A 20,094-nucleotide genomic window follows, 5' to 3' on the forward strand; every position below is an offset into this window, starting at 1 on the left:
TCTCATGGGAAACGGTTTCTGTCTTGTCCCATGTCTTTGTGTCCTCCCTCTAGTTAAATATAGTTTTAATGATGAACTCCGGTGCTGTTGGTGTTTTTACCTTTGGGTTGTAGAAAGCTGCGATGACGCGGCGCAGGCGGTTGGTGTAAACCTGGACACAGCTGAACAGCGCCACCACCAGGACACAACCCACACAGCTCGCATACGCTTCAAAAGGGAGGCGGGAGGGGGGGGACATGCATGCTGAGGAGGAGGAGGAAGTGAGTTCAGAGGAAAACGGTTCCTGCTCTTTACAGTCTGCAGAGCGAGGAAGCTGTCGCCCCCTGCTGGGTGAATGTGTGTCCAACACCCTGCCAGCTGCAGATTACCAGCAGAAAAACCAGTTTAAACAGGGCCAGTACCAGTTCAGACCACAGGGCCAATTCAATATGATTCAGTTCAATATGAATCAGTTCAGTGTGATTCAGTTCAGTTCAGTGAACTGGGACTCACCGCGGTTGTCGCTCTGGACGTTGGTCTCAGAGGAGCTGTTGAAGCCAGAGATGGTGGTGCGCAGGAGGCGGGCCATCATGGTGTCTCCGCCCACGCTGATGTCGATGTGATGGCTGCCTGCAGGAAGGGGGCGGAGCCATCTGACTGACAGTCTGGAGCTTTTTCCTCCAGATGGATTTCAAAGATTTGATTAATGCAGATTTTTCATTGGGTCAGAATAATAGCTAACTCGGACTTTCTGTTTCCATCAACAAGTTCTTGTCCTTCTGGTTGATGTTGGACCGCTCTGCACGTCCAACACATTTGTGTTAAAGTTTTAGATATCAACTGTTAAGCAGTTACATGTTTACATCTCATTTTGAAGTCTGCTGCTTACACAGCAGTACCATTTCCTCTGCACCTGTGATGTTGTGTTGCTACATCACTGTACCCAGAATGCACCGCTCTACAGTCTTCTGACCAAATCCTTACTGTGATCACTTATGCTAAATCAGCAACAGCGTTATCAAAACTCAACAACTATAAAACTGAAGTCATAAGAGAAAGGTCTGATCCAAAGAATCCTTCCTGAAGTGCTAACCGCACAGCTAGCTGCGTGACAAAGTGTCACAGACACATGTGGGTACAAACATGGGTGAAGTTAGCGCATTTGCCTCCACTAAACACTGTGTTAGCACATCACTTTAGCATTAGCGGAACTAAAGTTCATCAAATCAAACCAAAGTTTATTTATATATCGCATTTATAACAACTTCAACTGACCAAAGTGCTTCATAATAATTACAATAATAGCTATATTATAAAATAAGAAATAAAGTTAAGCTTGCAAAAAAAAATACAAATAACATGATAAAATGTTCAGACAAGGTGGGTAGATGACTGGCTGTTCACACTGGCACCTTCTGGCCTCACCTAAAAGTGTGATTAAAGCTTTAGCGTTAGCCAAACTAATGTTTATGATTAGCACTGTAGCATTAGCAGAGCTACATGTTTCACTCGCTGTGTTCCTAGGTTTTCCAGACCAGATCAACCTGACCGACCAGTGTGTGTGTGTGTGTGTGTGTGTGTGTGTGTGTGTGTACTTGTGATGTTGAACTGTGTGAAGGTGTGTCTGCTGATGATGTCCAGGATGTGGAACAGGGAGAAGTCGATGGCCAGCAAGAGTACGGACAGCAGTGAGATGGCCAGAACCTGAAAGCCTCCTGAGGCCTGTGACACACAAACAGAACCAGCTGATGATGAGGATGATGAGGGTGATGACACCTGGCGGTTTCCATGGTAATGGAGGTTGCAGCGGTTCCAGTCACCACTTGTGTCAGCTCGTCAGAGTTGATCTTCAGACTCATCGGGGCGATGAACCGCTTTCTCTCCGACTTTCTGAGAGGAAGCAGGAAATGTTTCCCCTGAGAGGAAAGAGGAAGAGACGGTGAGCCTTCATCACTGTGACGTGATGAAGAGGAGGATGAGAGGGTACCGCTCGTCTCCTGCGCTCGTCGATCCGTCTGAAGTAGGAGGTGATGTAGACGTTGTCAAAAGAGATGTTTGTCCTGTAGGAGCGGAGGTACTGCACCGCCCTGAGGAGGAGGAAAACGAGGAGGAGGAGGAAAAGGAGGAAGAGGAGGATGAGGAGGAGGAAGAGGGAAAGGAGGGAAAGGAGGAGGAGGAGGAAATGGAGGAGGAGGGGGAGGGAACGGAGGAGGAGGAGGAGGGAAAGGTGGAGGTTGAGGATGAGGAGGAGGAAAAGGTGGAGGAAGAGGAGGAGGAGGAGGAAAAGGAGGAGGGAAAGGAGGAGGAGTAGGAGGAGGGTTAGGATGAGGAGGACGAGGACGACGAGGAAGAGGAAGGACAGAAGAGGAAGAGGAGAAGGAGAGAAGATCAGGATCAAAAGAAAGAGGAAGGAAAGAAGAAGAGGAGAACCTAAAAGAGGAGGAGAAGTAAAGGGGGAGGAGGAAGAGGAGGAGAGGAAGCAGCAGCAGTGATGATGAAGGTAATATTACTGGTCAAACTGGTGATGAAGGTGTGGATCTTACTGGATGAAGACGGTGACGAAGGTGAAGGACAGCAGCATCTGCAGGACCTTCACCCCCTGGTCCATCCTCTTCGTCAGGCGCTGGAAGGATTCCCTCACGGCCTCAGTGAAGACCCGGTCCAACGGAACTCCGTCCAGAACCGACTGCTGCTGCTCCTCCTGCTGGACGGCAGGGGAAATGCGTCAGTTTCACCGGGTCTGCTGGTTCTGGTGGTTCTGGTTGGTCCAGTGGTTCTGGTGGGTCTGCTGGTTCTGGTTGGTCCAGTGGTTCTGGTGGTTGTGGTGGTTCTGGTGGGTCAGGTGGTTGTGGTGGTTCTGGTGGGTATGGTGGTTCTGGTTGGTCCGGTGGGTCTGGTGGTTCTGGTGGGTCCAGTGGTTCTGGTGGTTGTGGTGGTTCTGGTGGGTCTGGTGGTTCTGGTTGTTCTGGTGGTTCTGATGGGTCTGGTGGTTCTGCTGGTTCTGGTGGTTCTGGTGGGTCAGGTGGTTCTGGTGGGTCTGGTGGTTCTGGTGGTTCTGATGGGTCTGGTGGTTCTGGTGGGTCAGGTGGTTGTGGTGGTTCTGGTGGGTCTGGTGGTTCTGGTGGTTCTGATGGGTCTGGTGGTTCTGATGGGTCTGGTGGTTCTGGTGGTTCTGGTGGTTCTGACCTGGACCATGACCTCGGTGCGGAACTCTCTGGAGAGACGATCCATGGAAACGTTGAGCCGATCATACAGCTGACCGAAGTTCCTCTCCACAGGAATCTGCTCCCTGCACCACGGAGTCATGACTGACAGACGGGAACAGAGCCGTTAGAGACACAGACAGTTACAGGTCAAAGGTTACCAGGTCAAAGGTTAAAGGTCATCACCCTGAACCAGTATGGCTGCTTGGAAGGGTTGAAGGTGAAGATGCTACTGCTGCATCCAATGATGGACACGCTTCTGCTAATCCCCTAACCAGGTAAGAGCGAAGCTAATTTTTAGTTTAGCACTTTAGCATTTTTGCTAACTTTGAAAACATTTAGCATATCTAGCTTCCCCTGAATAGATTTTGTTGGATAAATTCCAAACCACTAATTTCCTTGGCTGTTTTGTAAATGTTCATTAGCGTTTTAGCATTAGATTCAACTTTCACTAAATAATGTGTTTGTATAGCGCTTTAACGTTAGCTTCTACTGAGTACCATGTTTGAACTGCTCTTTAGCATTAGCTAAATATCATGTTAGAGCTATGTGTAGTGCATTAGTAGAACTCACCGCTTTGCTAAGTAAGATGTTTGCTGTACTGACCTTAAGGCACTAATCATAAACCTTAGTTCCATTAATGCTAACGCGCTAACTTTAAGCTGTTTACGTGGAGAATGTGAGGTTGCTCTCAAAACAATTGCTAAATATGTATTAATGCATGTCTGTGTATTTGTCTGTGTATGTCATAATTTGTTTTAATTCTTGCCATTTGTTCTGTAAAGTTTCTTTTTAAAAATGAGAGACAACACGAGAAGAGGAAATGGAATTGCTGTCTTCAACCACTTCAAAATAAGAGCATGAATATAAACATCTAACTACTAGAAAGATTCTTAACAGTTTACAACCAAAATTTCAGCACAGGTGTCAAAATGTACTCAACTGAAAGTTTATAAAATAGGCAAGTAAATTAGTGCTGAAGAAGAAAATTAATTTAGGGAAAGCTAAGCATGATAAATGTTTTCAACGTTAGCTAAAATGCTAAAGCGCTAGGTTAAAAATTAGCTTGCTATTTGTGAAATAGAGGAATTGTGCCCTCCACTGGCAGAACTAGCATTTGTAATTAGTGCTTACGGTTAGCACTGCTAACATTTTAGCGAGCAGTGCCCACCACTGTGTTTTTCGCTAATGCTAGCCAAACTGGAGGCTTTTATGCCTCTTTCCACTTCTATTTCAGGCTAAATAAAATGGTCAGCAGAAATAAGTTTGAATTTACTTTTCATACAGAAACTCACTTCTCATGACATCACACAGGAAGTCGAATTTCATTGAAACACAGAGGATGTGGTTGATGATGGGAACAGGAATGGCTTTCATGCACTCACTCCACTTCTGCCTGAACCAACCAGCGCAGCGCCGGATGCCCTCGTTCACCACACCTGAGCACAGAAGGGTTTCACAGACACAGAACCGCTCTAACAGAACAGCTCTAACAGAACCGCTCTAAGGGTGTTTTCACGTCTGACCGTCCAGTAGACTGCGTCCGATTGGGGGCCAAAATTGCAAAGTTTGTAACATTTTCAGAGCTGTTTTACATTCATACTGCACTGTGTCAAAACTGTTCCCCCCGTCGCCTGTGGGGGCGCTGCACCAACAATCACTGAATGAATTGACACAAAACATCTGAAGAAGACCAGCCCAACTTTCTAATTCACAAAATTTAAACAAAAATGGAGCGGTGTCAGATTTTGGCTTCATTGTTACATTACTAGTTTGCACATCGCCTGTTAGCCACTAATGCTAGCAACGTTCCTGCAGGCGGCGTTGCTACGCGGTGAGTCTGTCCACAACACCAGACTGTTCCAATGCAGGATGAGCAGGAATCTGTCACAAAAATGATCTTAGCGCCTTTATTTCTTACCAGATTTCTATAAATATGGCTTAAATTAAAGCTGAGGAATGTTTTGATATGTAAAATATGTATTTTCCCTTGATATCAATCTATAAACAGTTTGGTTTCTTTCAAGAAGCAAGAGAGGACTAAGCAAATTGCTATTTTGTATTGGTCAATATTTAATATTACATAAATGCTGCTGTTAAAATTAGTTTGTCAAATTGTAACAAACCATTACTCTTATGCTTTTTGAAATATGTCATCCTATCCTATTTGATGATTGTTATATTCAAACAGACGAGGCGATTAGTCCAGTTTTTGTCACTGAAGGTTTTAACATGACAGCAGCTGCATCTCCCGCAGATCAGAGAGGAATATATTACCCAGAATGCCCTGCAGTTAGCTTCCTGTTTTTGGAGCAGTCTCTGACCCGCTTACATTCACACTGCTTTCCAACCGTTTCAGAGTTCACTTCAGCCGGACCGAGGCCCAGGTTTTCAGGAGGGTCAGAGTTCAGTTTTTCAGTCCGTTTTGGAAGTCAAATTTGCATTCACACTTCCCAAACGAATCGCACTTTCGAGACAAAAGAATTAGAATCTGATTAAAGCAGACTAAACAGGGTGTGAATGCACCCTAACAGAACCTTTCTATCAGAACCGCTGGTCTGGACCAGGTTACAGATGGAGAAATGACCACTGGTTTCAAAGCTCCATATTTAGGAGAAAGAAGCATTCCTCTCCTAGCGCTCATGCAGCCCTGGGCGGTTGCCCATATTGCCAATACTAGAAACCGCCACTGGAAACCCCTAAAAGAGGTTTTAACTACGACAGAGTATTAGGGGCCAGACTAAGAGAATCTTTTTAAATTACGACAGCAGTTATGATATTATGACGATAAAGTCATAGTAATGGGCATAAGAAAGAAATAAAATTTCTAGAAAATGAGAAGCTTGATGGAGTCATGAAGACGTGAGCAGCTCGTCCAGTTCGTGGTTCTGTCCTCTTTTCAGCTGTTGATCAATCGATTCAAAGTCCAATAATAATCTGATGCTGATGTGTGAACAGATTAAGGTTGTTTGTAAAACAGAATCCAAAGTATAACTTTACAAGATCATCTCATTTAATGTCAATATTAGTATGATTTTCATGTTGGAGTCATGTGACTTTATTCTCGTGAGGAACCAGAACGAGTTTCTCCTGGTGTAATACCGTTATGATAACACTCTATTTGAAGACGTGTGCATAAGACTGACATGACCCTGTCAAAAACATAACACCTGTCATGAGCATCAATAAGGCTCCCCGAATGTTTATGACTGTTGACATGAAGTGTCATTCAGTAAATAATGACACTTTTAATGCAAAGTTGCTCTAAAAGTTGCATTAAATGTCCATTAAAAATGCCAACTTTGCATTAAATTATCATAATTTACAAAATCATGCAAATCATGTCAGTCTTATGCACACCCCTTCAAATAAAGTGTTACCAATGTGATTCTCATACTTTACATATTTGTTTCTTGTTCTGGTCCGAACACTCCATCGTATAAACCAGATCTGGTGATAATATGTTCCATTATCGTTTATAAATCACTATTTTCTGGTTGTTTCCTCTAGGTGGCGCCCTGGTTCCAACATCTTCTTCTGTCCTGCCTTTAAAAATCTGATTCAGACAAAGTGTAGAGTTTGCAGAGACCCAGGTCCAGAACCGGGTCCAACACCAGGTCCAGAACCAGTTGCAGGTCGGTCTCACCGTCACAGCGCCTCCTGGTGTTGGAGGCGAACTGCTCCTGGGTGCTGTTTCCCTGGGCGGCGCCGCCGGGTTTCTGTTGGATCGGATCATATCCGTACTGCAGCAGAACTTCGTCCCGGATGTTCTGGAACTTCTTACTGATGTCCAGAGAGTCCGACTCAAACTCCACTTTATCTTTCTGAGAGGAAAACACAGAGAAGGGTCCGTTACAGAGACCCAGCAGAACCCAGCAGAACCCGGCAGAACCCGGCAGAACCGGGCCGTCCTGGCCTAATCAATGGTCCTCAGGATGGCCAGTTTTACAGTTTTGTTTTTCTAATAAACATGAAGCAGGATGTCCAAAGTGCGGCTCCCGGGCCGCTCGCAGTCCATGGGCTGAATTTGCGGGGCCTAGCTGCAGTTAAACATGGACCCAGACCGGGCTGGTGGTAGACACACGTGGAGACGTTTTGTTTTTAACGAGGGCAGAATAATTTCTGATAAAATAAAAATAACCAGATATTTCACTTCCTTTTTGATTTCACAGTAAATAATACAAACTAAGCAGAATCTGATTAAACAAATCATTTTCTCAATAATGAATTAATACTGTAAGCTTTCTTTTTAAAGAAGACACAAAAATCCTGGCCTAATTGCGTAGAATACATGAAATATATTCTATTTTTTAAATTTATATCCATATTTTAATAAGGCAAACAAGTAAAGCGCCTTCTAACTTTAAGATGTAGAATAATTTATGCATCGCTGACTTTTAAAACACCCAACAATTTACTGCTTAGTTTATTGTTCAGCTTGGGAAAAAATATAATACAACTTTGAGATTATAGTTTTTAAAATTATTAGATTTTTAGTCCTATGAGTGATTCTGACATGATGATTGGGGCTGATGTGAGGAAACGTTTGGACACCCTGCATTAATCAATACATTTGATCAGCAGCTTCCTGATCAGTTCCACTTATCCAATCCCTGCTTCTGCACCTTAACTGAGTTTTTATTCACAGCCTTCCTGTTACGTTGCAGTGACTGTTTGTGTACCTGCCGTCATGGCGACCCCCCCCTCACCATCAGTTGCTTGGCAACCAGCAGGAAGGGCCTGGCGGCGAGCCGCCACAGCACCCTGCTGTGCTGCACCTGCAGGTCCAGGTTGCAGCTGAGCGACAGCGCCGCCGCCTCGGCGTTCCGCTCCATGTTCGAGATCGGACCTGCAGATGGATAGATGGGACAGCGCAGGAAGTCACAGGTACGGAGCTCAAACGGGGCCAAAAAGATTGTTCAAAAGAAAAAAACACTGAAATCTGAAAAGTAGATTTGAACTTCTTTTAAGTTTCAAATATATTTTTTGTCAGTTTCCAACTTCTTTCAGTTTCAAAACTTTTTTCTGTTTCAATTGTTTTTTATTTTTGAACAAACTTCATGGCCCTGGAATGACGGAGGCTCACTGCAGCACAGTGACACCTAGTGGTGCAGAAAATGTTTGCACAACTCCTGAGATTCGCTCGTGTCTTGAGGAGGTAAATTTGTTTCACAATTATTCAATCAATCAATCAAAATAAAAACAAACAAAAAAAAAAAACAACTAATCTCAATTTTTAAAAAATAATATTGTGGTCAAAACTTCTGGAATTCGAACCCTTTGTTTTAAATGAAAAAAGTTTTGTTTAAACTATTTTTAAAAAAAATTTAAATCACTAATTTTTGTCTCATGAAGTGAAAAAGTTTTGTGCAAAACATAAACTTTTATTGGGCATGTCTGAACTCTTTGCTTGAGATTTTCTCATGAACATCCTGAAGTTATGTGACTGCCGTCATAAGTTGTGTAAGATTTCTTCTTTGAAAACAGGATGGACTCTTCAGCAGCTGTTGCAGTGTCCTCAGACACTTCAGGGATTCTTACTATTCACAAAATGACTTGAATGGTAAGTCATTTGGTGAAGTTCTCTTGCCATTCACATTCTGTGTCCTGCCACCGAAGCAGAATGTCCTGCAGTTCGGGACAGAGTTCAGAGGTAGCAGGGAGTCGGAGCCATCCGCTTTGCTCAGCGCTGACCAATCGGAACACGTCTTACGTCGTCTTTAGGCCCCGCCCAGGATGCTCACTGAGATTTGCAAGCAAAACTGGTTGAGTTCAACCAAAACAAGGGAGCATCAAACAAAACTTTCAGAATCACAACCAAAAACTTAGGCTGTCAACCAAAAAATTCTGACATGCGCAAATAAAACTTTATGTTCTGCAAATAACTTTTTCACTTCAGTAGGCAAAAATTAGTGATTTTAAATTTAAAAAAAGTTTTTTAAATGAAGCTTTTTTTTCTTTAAAATAAAAAATCATTACAATTCCAAAAGTTTTGAACACAATTTTATTTTTTTTTTAAATTGAGATTAGTTTTTTTGATTGAATAATTGTGAAACAAATTTACCTCCATATAAACTAATTTCCAGGATTGTGGTGAAAAGATGCAGGAATGATTTACAGACGGCTAACTGATCAGAAGCTACAGCAGGAGAGTCTGCAGAGTGTGTGTGTGTAGGTGTGTGTCCGTGTGAGTGCATGCGCGTGTGTGTGTGTGTGTGTGTGAGTGCGTGTGTGTGTGTGTGTGTGAGTGAGTGAGTGCGTGTGTGTGTGTGTGTGAGTGTGTGTGAGTGAGTGCGTGCGTGCGTGTGTGTGTGAGTGCGAGTGTGTGTGTACCTCTGTACAGAATCATCACAATCATAACCATGAGGTAGGAACGGCCACGAGAGCCGAGGATGCTGGGTAACGTGAGGAGGATGGTACACCTGAAGGACGAGGACAGGATTCCACCTACGATACACACACCTGAAACACACACACACATTTGTGTTCACCTGATCAGGATGTGGTTTGAAGGAGGAATGTGAGTCTGACGTCTCCTCACCAACAAATGCAAACCCTACTGCCAGTTTCAGGTCAAAGGTCAGCGGTAAGTTGTGGGCACATCCCAGGTACAAAACTAAAGCACAGTAAACAACAAAATAGATTTTATTAGTTTTTTAAAATTCCATCTTTATGAGATTCAGAGTGAATTGTCTTTATTTTCCTCTTTAGATGTTTTTAGCCGAGTACTTTAAAAGTCATTTTGCTTTTTCATTTGTTTACTACTATGAGAATCTCCTGTATTTTCTTTTTATGTCTCTTTTACATAATGTGAAAACCTGGTTAAAAAGAGTCGGGCAAACACACATTTCCGCTGCAGTTCATCCATCCTGTTTGCCAAACATCTCAGAAGAACCTTCATGATCAGTGGAAGAGACGGTTTGAATTTTCTTCTTCGCTGAGAATCTGGGATTTACAACCATACACTGAAAAAAGAGAATGAAAACCCTACTTAAAAAATGTTAATTTGCTACATGTAATCCAATTAAGTTTATTCATTTGTCTTGTAAATAAAGTATGTTTGACAAACTTAATTTGATGACATGTAACAAATTAACACAATTGTTTTTAAATTGGAGCTCCATTCTCTTTTTTTGAGACTGGTTCTGAAAAACTGAAATAATTTGAGTTTTTGAATAATTAGTCAGCTACGGAAGCAGAAAGCTGCCATCCAGACAAAAGGGAAGTAGAGTGATGTCACTTGTGAAAATGTTTTTGTTGTAACAATATATATGATTTATGTTTGTACAACATATTATGATGTTCTTACACTAAATATCTAACACTAGAAAAAAACTTTAAATAATTTTACAATATTTATATTGTATGAATGTGATAATCTATTGTGCAAACATAAGGAATAAAATGAAAGTAAAATAATTCACATTTAGTATAATACAGTATTGTGTTCAGACAATGAAAGGTATGTTTTAATGTGAAAACATTATTCAACCAAATAATTTTATGTTGTACAACATATTCATGTTCAATAATATATTCTTTATACAGTAAAAATTAAAAACCTTTTGGTTATAACGTAATGTTAAACTATTCAAACATGAGGAGCATATTATTGGAGCTATAAAGTTTTCAAACTATACAATCAAAATCAGCTGGTTGTATAAAAAAGAACTTAAACCCAAGATTGTTGCTATGGTTACACATCTGGACAACTGTCCGAGATTTAAAAAATCAGCAGATTAGTCAAAAGAACAATGTTTTTTTTATGTGAAATCAATGAATGAGAAGAACTGTAGAACGTCAAACACAGAGAAACATTTGGAAAATAAATATAATTTAGTCAAAATACATAATGAATAAATCCTAAGAGCAATTTAGTAGCAATTATAAAAAATGAAAGAAAAAGAAAACTACCGCAAAAATAAAAATAAAAACATGTAGTTATTGAAATAAAAACGTCAGACTAACATTAAAGCATTCAAAACGAAGTAATTAAAAATGTGTCAAACCAAACAGTCGTAAATATTCAGTTCTCCGCCATGATCTCTCTCCATGGTCACCAAGTGGGAATAACAACTAACCACTTATTTTTATATTAGCCGAATTATTCTTTGTTCTCTCTTTGTTCTTTACATCATAGCTGTACAGATAAACGTCACAGAAACGATGAAGACTGGAGAGAAGTTTAAATTTCTGGTATTTTCAGGCAGGTTCTGTTACTAATTGCTCTCCAGCTGAACGGTTTACCTGAGCCGCCCGCCGCGCCGAACAGGCCTCTGACGACCAGGGCCTTCCGGCTGCCCTCAGGAAGCTGGACGGACCTCCACCCCATCTGAGGGACCCCACACACCTGGAGGAGGCAGCCGGGCAGGTCTTCTGCGAATCAGGAAAGAGCTGAAGGTCTCTGCGGGTCACGATGCTCCATCAGTTAGAAGCTCTAACAAACTGTTGAGCTTCCGGAAGCTCCCGTGGTCTCCATGGCAACCGGTTTCAGTTGGTCAGCCGGCGCTAAGGAGTCTGAAATTAAAAAGATGGGACCTGAGGAGGAGAAACGGCACCTGCTGAATAGGGACATCGCTGTCCAGGTGGTGAAGGGCGGAGCCACACAGACACTCGGAAGATCCCTGAACAGGTAGTTAGCATAAAGCTACAGGTTAGCATCTAAGCTGAAAACTACTTAGCATTACGTTAGCGGGAAGTCAAAAGACACCTGAACAGGGACGGCCCCTGGCCCTGGTGGTGCGAGGGTTGAGGTGATGTGGGGCCGCTTAGACGCCACTTACAAGTTAAAGTACCTTTGCTAAAAATGTTACTCAATTAACTGATAGAACGTCTTATTTAATATGCTAAAAATACCTGATCAGACAGAAGTATAAAGTTATGTGCAAATTCTGACATTTTAAGGACTAAAGAATGTAAAACAGATACAATACAGTTAAATTTTTCTTTACAAAATTAAAAATTGAGGCAGAAATGAACACGTTTTGCAATAAAACTTTTGAAACTTCTTACAGGTGGTTCGAAATCCTTGCATGATAAAAACAGACGGCGAATGTTAAGTTACAGCAGCAAAATAAATGAAAGGTTTAAAAACAATTAAAATAAATCAATGTTCCAGTTATTGATCAAAGGCAGCTCTAAACTGGTGCGCCTTGAAGGAACTGTGTCCTTCAGAGTCCTCCTAGTCGTTGGTTTTTCATGTTTCTGGAAGTTTGTACCAGATTCATGGTGCATGGAAGCTGAATGCTGCTTCTCCATATGTGGTTCTGGTTCTGGTTCAGATCCGGAAGGTTGACATAATGACAACAGATCTTTAATGCACGAGTGTATATGATTGAGTTTCCCTAGATCTTATTGAGACATTAGCCCTTTAGTCCTGGAAATGTTCAGGTGATAGAAGGCCGACTTTGTAAACGTCTTTATGTGAAGGTTTAGGTCAGAGTTCATCACTAAACCCTGATTTCAACATGATCTCTAGTTTCCAGCTGTAATCATTGAAGCTGTCTGAGTAAAGCTAACGAGTTACTAGCCAGGTCTATGTAGCATAAAGCTAACACTTAAGACAGTTACAGTGAGATTTTTTTGCTGATAAACTGTAAATAGATTGTCTTAGATTTCTGTGCAAATTTGACATTTTCATGCAATTTGTTTATTTTGACATTATGATGTCTAAAACCGTCCCATGGCTGGCCTCCTTCGGTCAAACCGTGCTGAGGCAGTTCATCTGACACTAGCGTAATATGTAGCTGCTAACTGTTAGCTTACGGCTAGATACCAGTCTAGGAACACTTTGTTTTTTTTTCATTCAGTGATTTAATTCTCATTGCTCAAACATGGAGGAAGAATTTCTCTGGATATGGAGCCGTGTTCAGATCCTGTTGGCGGATCGTAACTTTTCATCTCCACATGTTGGAGATTGTAGATCTGGTGGCAAGAGAGCAAAACCTAATGGAGCCCATGATGACCTCTGCTAACGGTACTTCCAGGTCCGGTGGGCGCGCTCGCCGCAGAAGGAAGAAACTCGGGCCCCAGCTGGTGCAGGCGGGGCGGAGCCTGGTGGCGTTTCTCTTTGGCCTTCTGCTGGTGTTTATCCATGGACTGCTGGGCTTCTTGGTGCACAAACAGCCATTGCAGTTCTGCGTCATCTCCACGCTGATCCTGGCCGGGCTCACCGCGTTTGGCATGGGGGTGTCAATAGGTTTCCGGGCCAACGTCATGGTCATGCTGCCCACTTTGTTCTCAGGTGAGTCAGAGGCATTCACCTGAATCTATCGGAGCTGGACGTCGTTAGTAAGCTGCTCGGTCTTCTTCTGGTCCAGCCCGCGTCGTCCTGTTCCTGTATGTGTCGGTGGTGGTGTCCGGGCCCATGAAGAACACGGTGGAGAACACGGAGCGGGCTGCTGCCAGCCTGCTGTGTAGCGCCGATCTGGCAGCCAATCAGACGAAAGAGCTGATGCAGAGAGCGGCCACGCCTCTCTCCTGTAAGACACGCCCCTTGCATAGAAACCATCTGACATTAACGGTGCATATCATGCTTTAAATCCTTTTGACATCTAAATCATTCAGTGGTGGTCTGTATAAAGTGGAACTGTGATACCTTGGTCTGAAATCCTCGTTATTGTAGCGCGACGTGACGACTAGTTTAGGCCCCACCCCTTCCAGGCACGAACCTTTTATTCCCAAATTGATTAAACGATACCATCAGCGGTAGACTTGTTCATCCAGCACTTACGTGTTAGAGTCAGAAAATGCTACCACCACATGAATGAACACGATTGGTAAACATGGCAGTTTAGTTAGCAAGTTAGCTAATGCTATTGCTAAAAATGTCACTGAATGCATTTGGATCCTGTGTTCCTCAAGAGAAAAACGGCAAAAAAACTATGCCAAACTGTTTATGTAATGATGCTATTCAAAGTGAACAGTTATGTCCCAAGGAGCTTAAGATAGCACACAATGCTAACACAAGCAGAGCGCACAATGCTACTGCTAGGACGGCTGGAACGTCATATCAACATTAACTGTGTGCAGTAAAACACACTCAACTGCACATTTTGATTTATCTACTTGTAGCTTCCTTTAATTTTGACTACAAAATGGCTGCGAGAAATAAAAATATCGGAGTCAAGAAAACTAGTTAGCTGGAAGTCCATGTTCTGTGACATAATAGTTTAAAACATAGAAGAGGGTGTGCTGTGGTGGCACAGGGGTTGAGCAAGGCCCACTTGTGGGGGCCTTGGTCCTCGGCGTGGCTGTCGTGGGTTCGATTCCCGGCCTTGGCAACCTTTGCTGCATGTCTTCCCCCTTCTCTCATTGCCCACTTTCCTGTCGGTTAACTGTTGGATGGAGGCCACTAGAGCCAAAAAAATCATAGAAGAGAATAGAGAAAGCTGAACAGATTGAAAAATATGACCCAAACAGAACATAAAGAGATCTATGCATCACTGCACTGAACTTTCCTGCACGCCAAGTACACAACAAAATGTATTTAAAGGCTGAAAAAGTGGATTTTGTATCATATGTCCCCTTTAAAATTAATAAAAAATATTTACACAGGTTCTTCAGAATAAACTGAATAATTTGTTGGGTTTGTTTGCAGCTGCCATTGATGAAATCAGAAAGATCAGCAGAAACGCGTACGCCGTGGCAGGAAGAGTCCAAAACTTCATCAACACTCTGACAGACAGCGTCCGCCATGTTGGTCAGTCACGTTTATCCTTCTCTACACAATTAGACAACAAAAATATGTGCAGTGATCAAAGGTCCTCCACCATTATCGTCAGGTTTTGGTTGCCTCGTCTTTTTGTTTTGAGGTCTGTTTGTGTAAATTAACGTGATCTTTGACCCCACAGCTCGGACCCTAAGGAACGTCCTTCACTTCCTGGTGGACATTGGAGACATCTGCAACGATAAGATGGGCGCTCCGTACAGGAAGTGCCGGGATCTGTTTGCCCAGGGTCGGACCGACTGCAACAACCTGCTGAAGGAGTTCAACTTCCTTTGTGAAATCGTAGACGCCTTCCTGCCGCTTTGCAACCTCGCTCGTGGTGCATTCACTGACATCACTTCCTTTAAATAATTGCCTCCATTTAGGTGCCTTTAGTGCCAAAATTAAAACTATTGTTCACCCAGCAGTGGCTACGTCCTTGTAGCAGGAGGCTATGTCTATTCTGAAGCTACTGATCTTCAGAATAGACATAGCCTCCTGCTACGTCTATTCACTAGCTAGCACCAGTGTCTTTAGCTAGACACTGGTGCTAGCTAAAGAAAAGGAAACCACTGGCTAGCGCTAGCTTTGAGAGGTTAGTGCCTGGCAAAGCTAGGGTGGTCACCCACTGAATTTCCTACTTCCTACTGCCCAACACCAGCTTAACCAAGGCTAATGCTAACTGATACAAGGCTAACACCAGTCTGTACAAAGCTAATGCTAACCAATACAAGGCTAACACCAGTTTATCCAAGGCTAATGCTAACCAATACAAGGCTAACACCAGTTTATCCGAGGCTAATGCTAACCAATACAAGGCTAACACCAGTTTATCCGAGGCTAATGCTAACCAATACAAGGCTAACACCAGTTTATCCGAGGCTAATGAAATAAACAAAACAACAGAAACAACACACTCCAAAAACAAAAATCTTCCCAAGTATTTTTGGTTTAGTTTCTAGTGCAAATATCTTAGTACACTTGAAATAAAACAAAACTAAATCATATGTAACTTTTCAGTTTGTTTTAAGTCAATAATTTTCTAATATTGATGAAAATTGATAATTGATGGCAGATTATTGGCAGAAAAATGTCTTGTCATAAGCAAATTTATCTGCCAATGGAACTGGAACTTTTAAATCAGTTTTAAACAATGATTGACTTTAAACAAGCCGGAAAGTTACTTGTAAGTTAGTTTTGAGTTACTTCAGCTGTAGTAAGATACTTGCACTAGAAACTAGATCAAATTTACTTGGTAAGATTTTTTATTTTTACAGTGCAAATAAAATAAATGATGAAATCTCTGTAAACCAAATGGTCCTTCAAAAGAAAGGAATAGTTGAGACCAAAGCAGCAGACTGAAGACTTTCATCATCCAGAGACGAGAGAAAAACGACAAATCATGCAAATTGAGTTTGCATTAATTCATCATGTGATTAACTGATTTATTGATTATCGTAAATAATTTTGGTGTGTTTCAGCCGGAGAGCTGTTCTGCATCATCCCGTCGTACGTGGCGGCCCACCTGAAGCAGCGCCTGGCGGAGCGTGAGTGACCTGCACCTGCAGCTGCTGCTCGCCGCCGCCGCCGCCTAACCGCTCTCGCCTGTTTCAGCCACGGTTGCTGCATTCAGGAAGATGATGCGTGAGTTCGACTTCAACCTCTCGTCCACGGTGAGCTTCGACGTGGACGCCAACGCCAGCCGCACGCTGCAGCAGGTCTCCCAGCAGATCATGGCCGACATCTCCGCCGACCTGCAGAATTTCCAGAGGCTGAGTCAGCTGCTGGCCTACACCAACTTCGTGCTGCTGGGCTTGTCCTTCATCGGGTCAGAGGTCATCGCTCAGCTGCACCCAGCCTCAGAACCACTCACGCCAACGTGTCAGTGGCGTCAGTTTCCAAAATTATTTAAAAAATGAAATCTGAAAAGTGTGGCGTGCCTTTATATTCAACTCACCTGAATCAACAGTGGAGAACTTTTGGGGGTTTGTCCTATCAGTTTTAAACATCTACAGACTTTTCTCTTAATAATGCAGCTTAGATTGGATGGATTCAGATCTGGACTTTGACTAGGACATTGTGGAAGTCTCAGGTATTCTGCAGCCTCTAACAGGCTGCAGAATATGATTCTATGATTGTCCAGGCTTTTAGTTGAGTTTGGGTTTTCTTCTACTTCCTGTCTACTGGTTGTTCTCTAAATAACTTCTGAGACCAGAACCAGAAGCAGAACATCTGTGCTACATTTCATTTAGCGCTATCACAAATGCACGCCGCACCTTTTAGATTTTATGTGCAGAAGATTTAGAAAATGAGGTTTAATTCTCCTTCCTCTTCAGTTTCACTGCTTGCTAAATACGATCAATTCAAGCAGCTTTTCCCTACACTGCTATGCCGTTGCTATAGAGTTGCAACTCCATAGTAAGATGGCTGTCAGTTACAAAGTTCCTGGAAGTGTGACGGCACATGAGAGCCATTTATAAAGTAGATGGTACCAACCGGTGCCAAACGCCTCTGGGCATATTATAAATTATATTGTAGTAGGTATATTTTTACTAAAACTTCTGTACATTAGGATGTGAATACTTTTTTATGTGAATACTGTATGTTGCTGTGTGTGTGTGTGCGTGCGTGTGTGTGCGTGTGTGTGTGTCCAGGGCGTTGATGTACCAGCGCCGGTACCTGCGGGATCTGCACTTTGATAACTTCTACATTAGCGCTCAGTTTAGACAGCTGGACCAGCAGGTGGCGTCGGAGGGCGGAGCTTCGGTTCTGCCGCTGACGCGCAGAGAGACGCAGACCTACGTGACGCCACGTAAGAACCGCTGCTGCAGGTACCGCTAACCAGAAGGCGCAGCAGCAGCTAGCGCTCTGCGTTCCTCTGCAGTGTCTCTGCGGCTGACGCAGCGGGAGCGGCGCCGCGTGCTGGTGCGGATGGCCTCCGTCTTCAGGCACCTGGTGGGGGGCGGCCTGATTGTGGCGATGGACTTCCTGGTCTTCTGGATCCTGGACCAGGTGCACCACCAGGTGGAGGTGGACGTGGTCGCCAGAGGTGAGGCGTGGCGGGGTGTGACGCGGCGCTGTTGTGTGGTCTCCATGGTAACGGCGCATCCTCTCAGCCCCTTACCAGGTGGCGGTCCAGGTGAACGGGTCGGGTTATGCCTCGGACATCTTCAGAGACCTGGTGGCGTCCTTCAACGTCTTCCAGACAGGAAACATCACCGTCATCAGCAGGAAGTGCCTGGTGGAGCCGAAGGAGCCCGACCACAGAATCAGCTTCCTGCTCGGTACTAGAACCGGACCAGAGCCAGAATCAGGACCAGACCTAAAACTGGTCCAGTTCTGGTTCTGCAGGCCTCCTGCTGGGTATGGCTGTGGTTCTGGTTCTGGTCCTGGTTCCGGTCTGGTTCTGATCCGGTTCTGGTTCTGGTTCTACAGGTTTCTTGCTGGGTATGGCTGTGGTCATCTCTCTGTTCAGAGGATTTGTTCAGCGCCTCAGACGGATCGTCTGTGCTTTTTATTATCCGGATCAGGAGCAGGTACTGAAAACACTGCTGACCATACGGAAGGCTATCCATGTCGGAAAGTAAAGAATGCTGCAGAAAACGTCCAAACATCAGCTGGTTCTGGGTCTCAACCGGTTGGCTGCTGTTAGCAATAAATCAGTTTAAATCTTTTTAAATTAAACTTTCTTTCAGCTGCAGCAGAAATTTCCACCTCACACAGTTTGAATATATATTTGAATATACATATTGAAATATTTATTTTATTTATCATGTAGAGAACATATGTATTTTTTGTGGTTTTGTGAACTGATGGTCTGACGGACACCATCACTTTCCTTCTGTTCTTGAGTGTCGTGCTTAGACGGCAGGAGGGTTAAATATTTACAGTTTTTGTCACATATATTAATATTTCTTTACCAAATCGGCTATAGTATGGATTTTGGCCTTTCTGGCTTTCCGTAGAAGTGAGGCTGCTGTTTGCGTTCATAGGTTTGTTTATCTGCAGCTTTACAGAATCAGATCTAGACTGGGTTCAACTGGTAAACCGACTGCAGTTCAAATCAAACATCTGGCAGCTGCTTCCTTCAGTCTGGACTCTAGACAGGAAGTTAGCGTAGCTTCAGGCGCTACAAGCTAACATCAGTTCCTCCAAGTGGGAGTCACTAGCAGCAGCTACCTGAAGGCAGGTAGATTTCCTGTAAGCCCCGCCCCCTCCGGCTCTATCTGAGGGTGTTTTCGAGGCTTTCTGCCTCCAGATGAGGATCAGCTGCTGTGGGTGAAAGGTCACGGAGCAGACAGGCATGTGAGGAATCTGGAGCAGGAATGTTGGAGAGGAGGAGGCCGAAGGCAGGTCTGAACGTGACCGAGACGCTCCGAGGTTTAACCGGGATTTAACTGGGATTTATCCGGTTTAATGCTTATGCTGCATGATTTACCTAAAACTGGATTCTGTCCTTCTTTTAATGATTAAAGTTGTAGTTCTGAACTGGAAGTGATGAGCAGAAGCAGCAGATGTTCCCCTCATGCTGTGGGACAGAGGCTGATGCTCCACCACGCATCCTGCTGCAGAAACAGGCGTGGTTCTGGTCCCTGCTGCCAGAACACGGCGACCCGAATGAGAGCAGGAACCTGAACCTCCAGGTGACCGGCCCGGCTTTGTGTTCTGCAGGAGAGGATCCGGTTCCTGCACCAGCATATCCTGAGCGAGAGGCTGTCGGTGGGCCGGGCCCTGAGGAGGTCTGCGGTCCGACAGCTGGCCGACCGGGCCGCCGGCGCCAGTTGGATGCAGGCGCTGCTGAGGCGGTACCTTCATACCACGATTAGACCCAAAACAAAGTAGATATCCAGCTGAGCAGGTTCATGTTGCTGCCGTTTTGTCCCTCAGGCTCCCAGGTGGAGGACACCTGTCCTCCCTCACCTGTCTGGGCTGCAACGAGGCCGTCAGGCAGAAGGAAGCCGCCGTCTGCGACGTCTCAGGATGCTCAGGTGAGAAACGGACCGTGGTCCATCAGAACCAGGTTCGGGCCGGGGCCAGTCTGCTGGTCATGGGCTGTACTTGGTTTATTTCGTCAGTAGTGACGGTGGGGAGTTTGTGTTCTGAGTTTAGATTCTAATGATGTCAGAATCAGAACCTGGAGAAGATCGGATCGTATCATACTGCATAGCGGTTCATTTGTAAAGACATACTTTCACCAACTAATCA

General features: G+C 43.9%; 2 protein-coding genes across 5 annotated transcripts in view; one reads left to right on the forward strand and one right to left on the reverse strand.

Annotated features, from left to right (window-relative positions):
• dcst1 (DC-STAMP domain containing 1) overlaps positions 1-11,525 on the reverse strand; it is a 13,295-nt gene extending 1,770 nt beyond the window's left edge. The window contains exons 1-13 of one of the 2 annotated variants that reach the window (XM_016663444.1): positions 11,430-11,525; positions 9,724-9,798; positions 9,516-9,644; positions 7,892-8,031; positions 6,829-7,006; positions 4,478-4,621; positions 3,166-3,287; positions 2,523-2,680; positions 1,967-2,066; positions 1,800-1,895; positions 1,575-1,701; positions 493-609; positions 101-243 (exon numbers count right to left, since the gene is read on the reverse strand). In XM_016663444.1, coding sequence (XP_016518930.1) covers positions 101-243; positions 493-609; positions 1,575-1,701; positions 1,800-1,895; positions 1,967-2,066; positions 2,523-2,680; positions 3,166-3,287; positions 4,478-4,621; positions 6,829-7,006; positions 7,892-8,031; positions 9,516-9,644; positions 9,724-9,798; positions 11,430-11,514 — 1,614 coding nt within the window. In that variant the 5' untranslated portion in view covers positions 11,515-11,525. The remainder of the gene's footprint in view (positions 1-100; positions 244-492; positions 610-1,574; positions 1,702-1,799; positions 1,896-1,966; positions 2,067-2,522; positions 2,681-3,165; positions 3,288-4,477; positions 4,622-6,828; positions 7,007-7,891; positions 8,032-9,515; positions 9,645-9,723; positions 9,799-11,429) is intronic. The other variant, XM_016663445.1, reaches the window with a different exon arrangement.
• Positions 11,526-11,636: 111 nt separating this feature from the next.
• Positions 11,637-20,094, forward strand: part of dcst2 (DC-STAMP domain containing 2) — a 10,691-nt gene continuing 2,233 nt past the window's right edge. The window contains exons 1-13 of one of the 3 annotated variants that reach the window (XM_016663441.1): positions 11,637-11,814; positions 13,169-13,425; positions 13,502-13,663; positions 14,782-14,883; positions 15,035-15,229; positions 16,371-16,436; positions 16,504-16,717; positions 17,544-17,701; positions 17,774-17,938; positions 18,006-18,252; positions 18,325-18,425; positions 19,561-19,694; positions 19,777-19,877. In XM_016663441.1, the coding sequence (XP_016518927.1) occupies positions 11,660-11,814; positions 13,169-13,425; positions 13,502-13,663; positions 14,782-14,883; positions 15,035-15,229; positions 16,371-16,436; positions 16,504-16,717; positions 17,544-17,701; positions 17,774-17,938; positions 18,006-18,252; positions 18,325-18,425; positions 19,561-19,694; positions 19,777-19,877 (2,057 nt within the window). In that variant the 5' untranslated portion in view covers positions 11,637-11,659. The other 2 variants (XM_016663442.1, XM_016663443.1) reach the window with 2 other exon arrangements.

The sequence above is a fragment of the Poecilia formosa genome, unplaced genomic scaffold (assembly GCF_000485575.1).
Source record: "Poecilia formosa unplaced genomic scaffold, Poecilia_formosa-5.1.2 Scaffold420, whole genome shotgun sequence".
NCBI lineage: Eukaryota > Metazoa > Chordata > Actinopteri > Cyprinodontiformes > Poeciliidae > Poecilia > Poecilia formosa.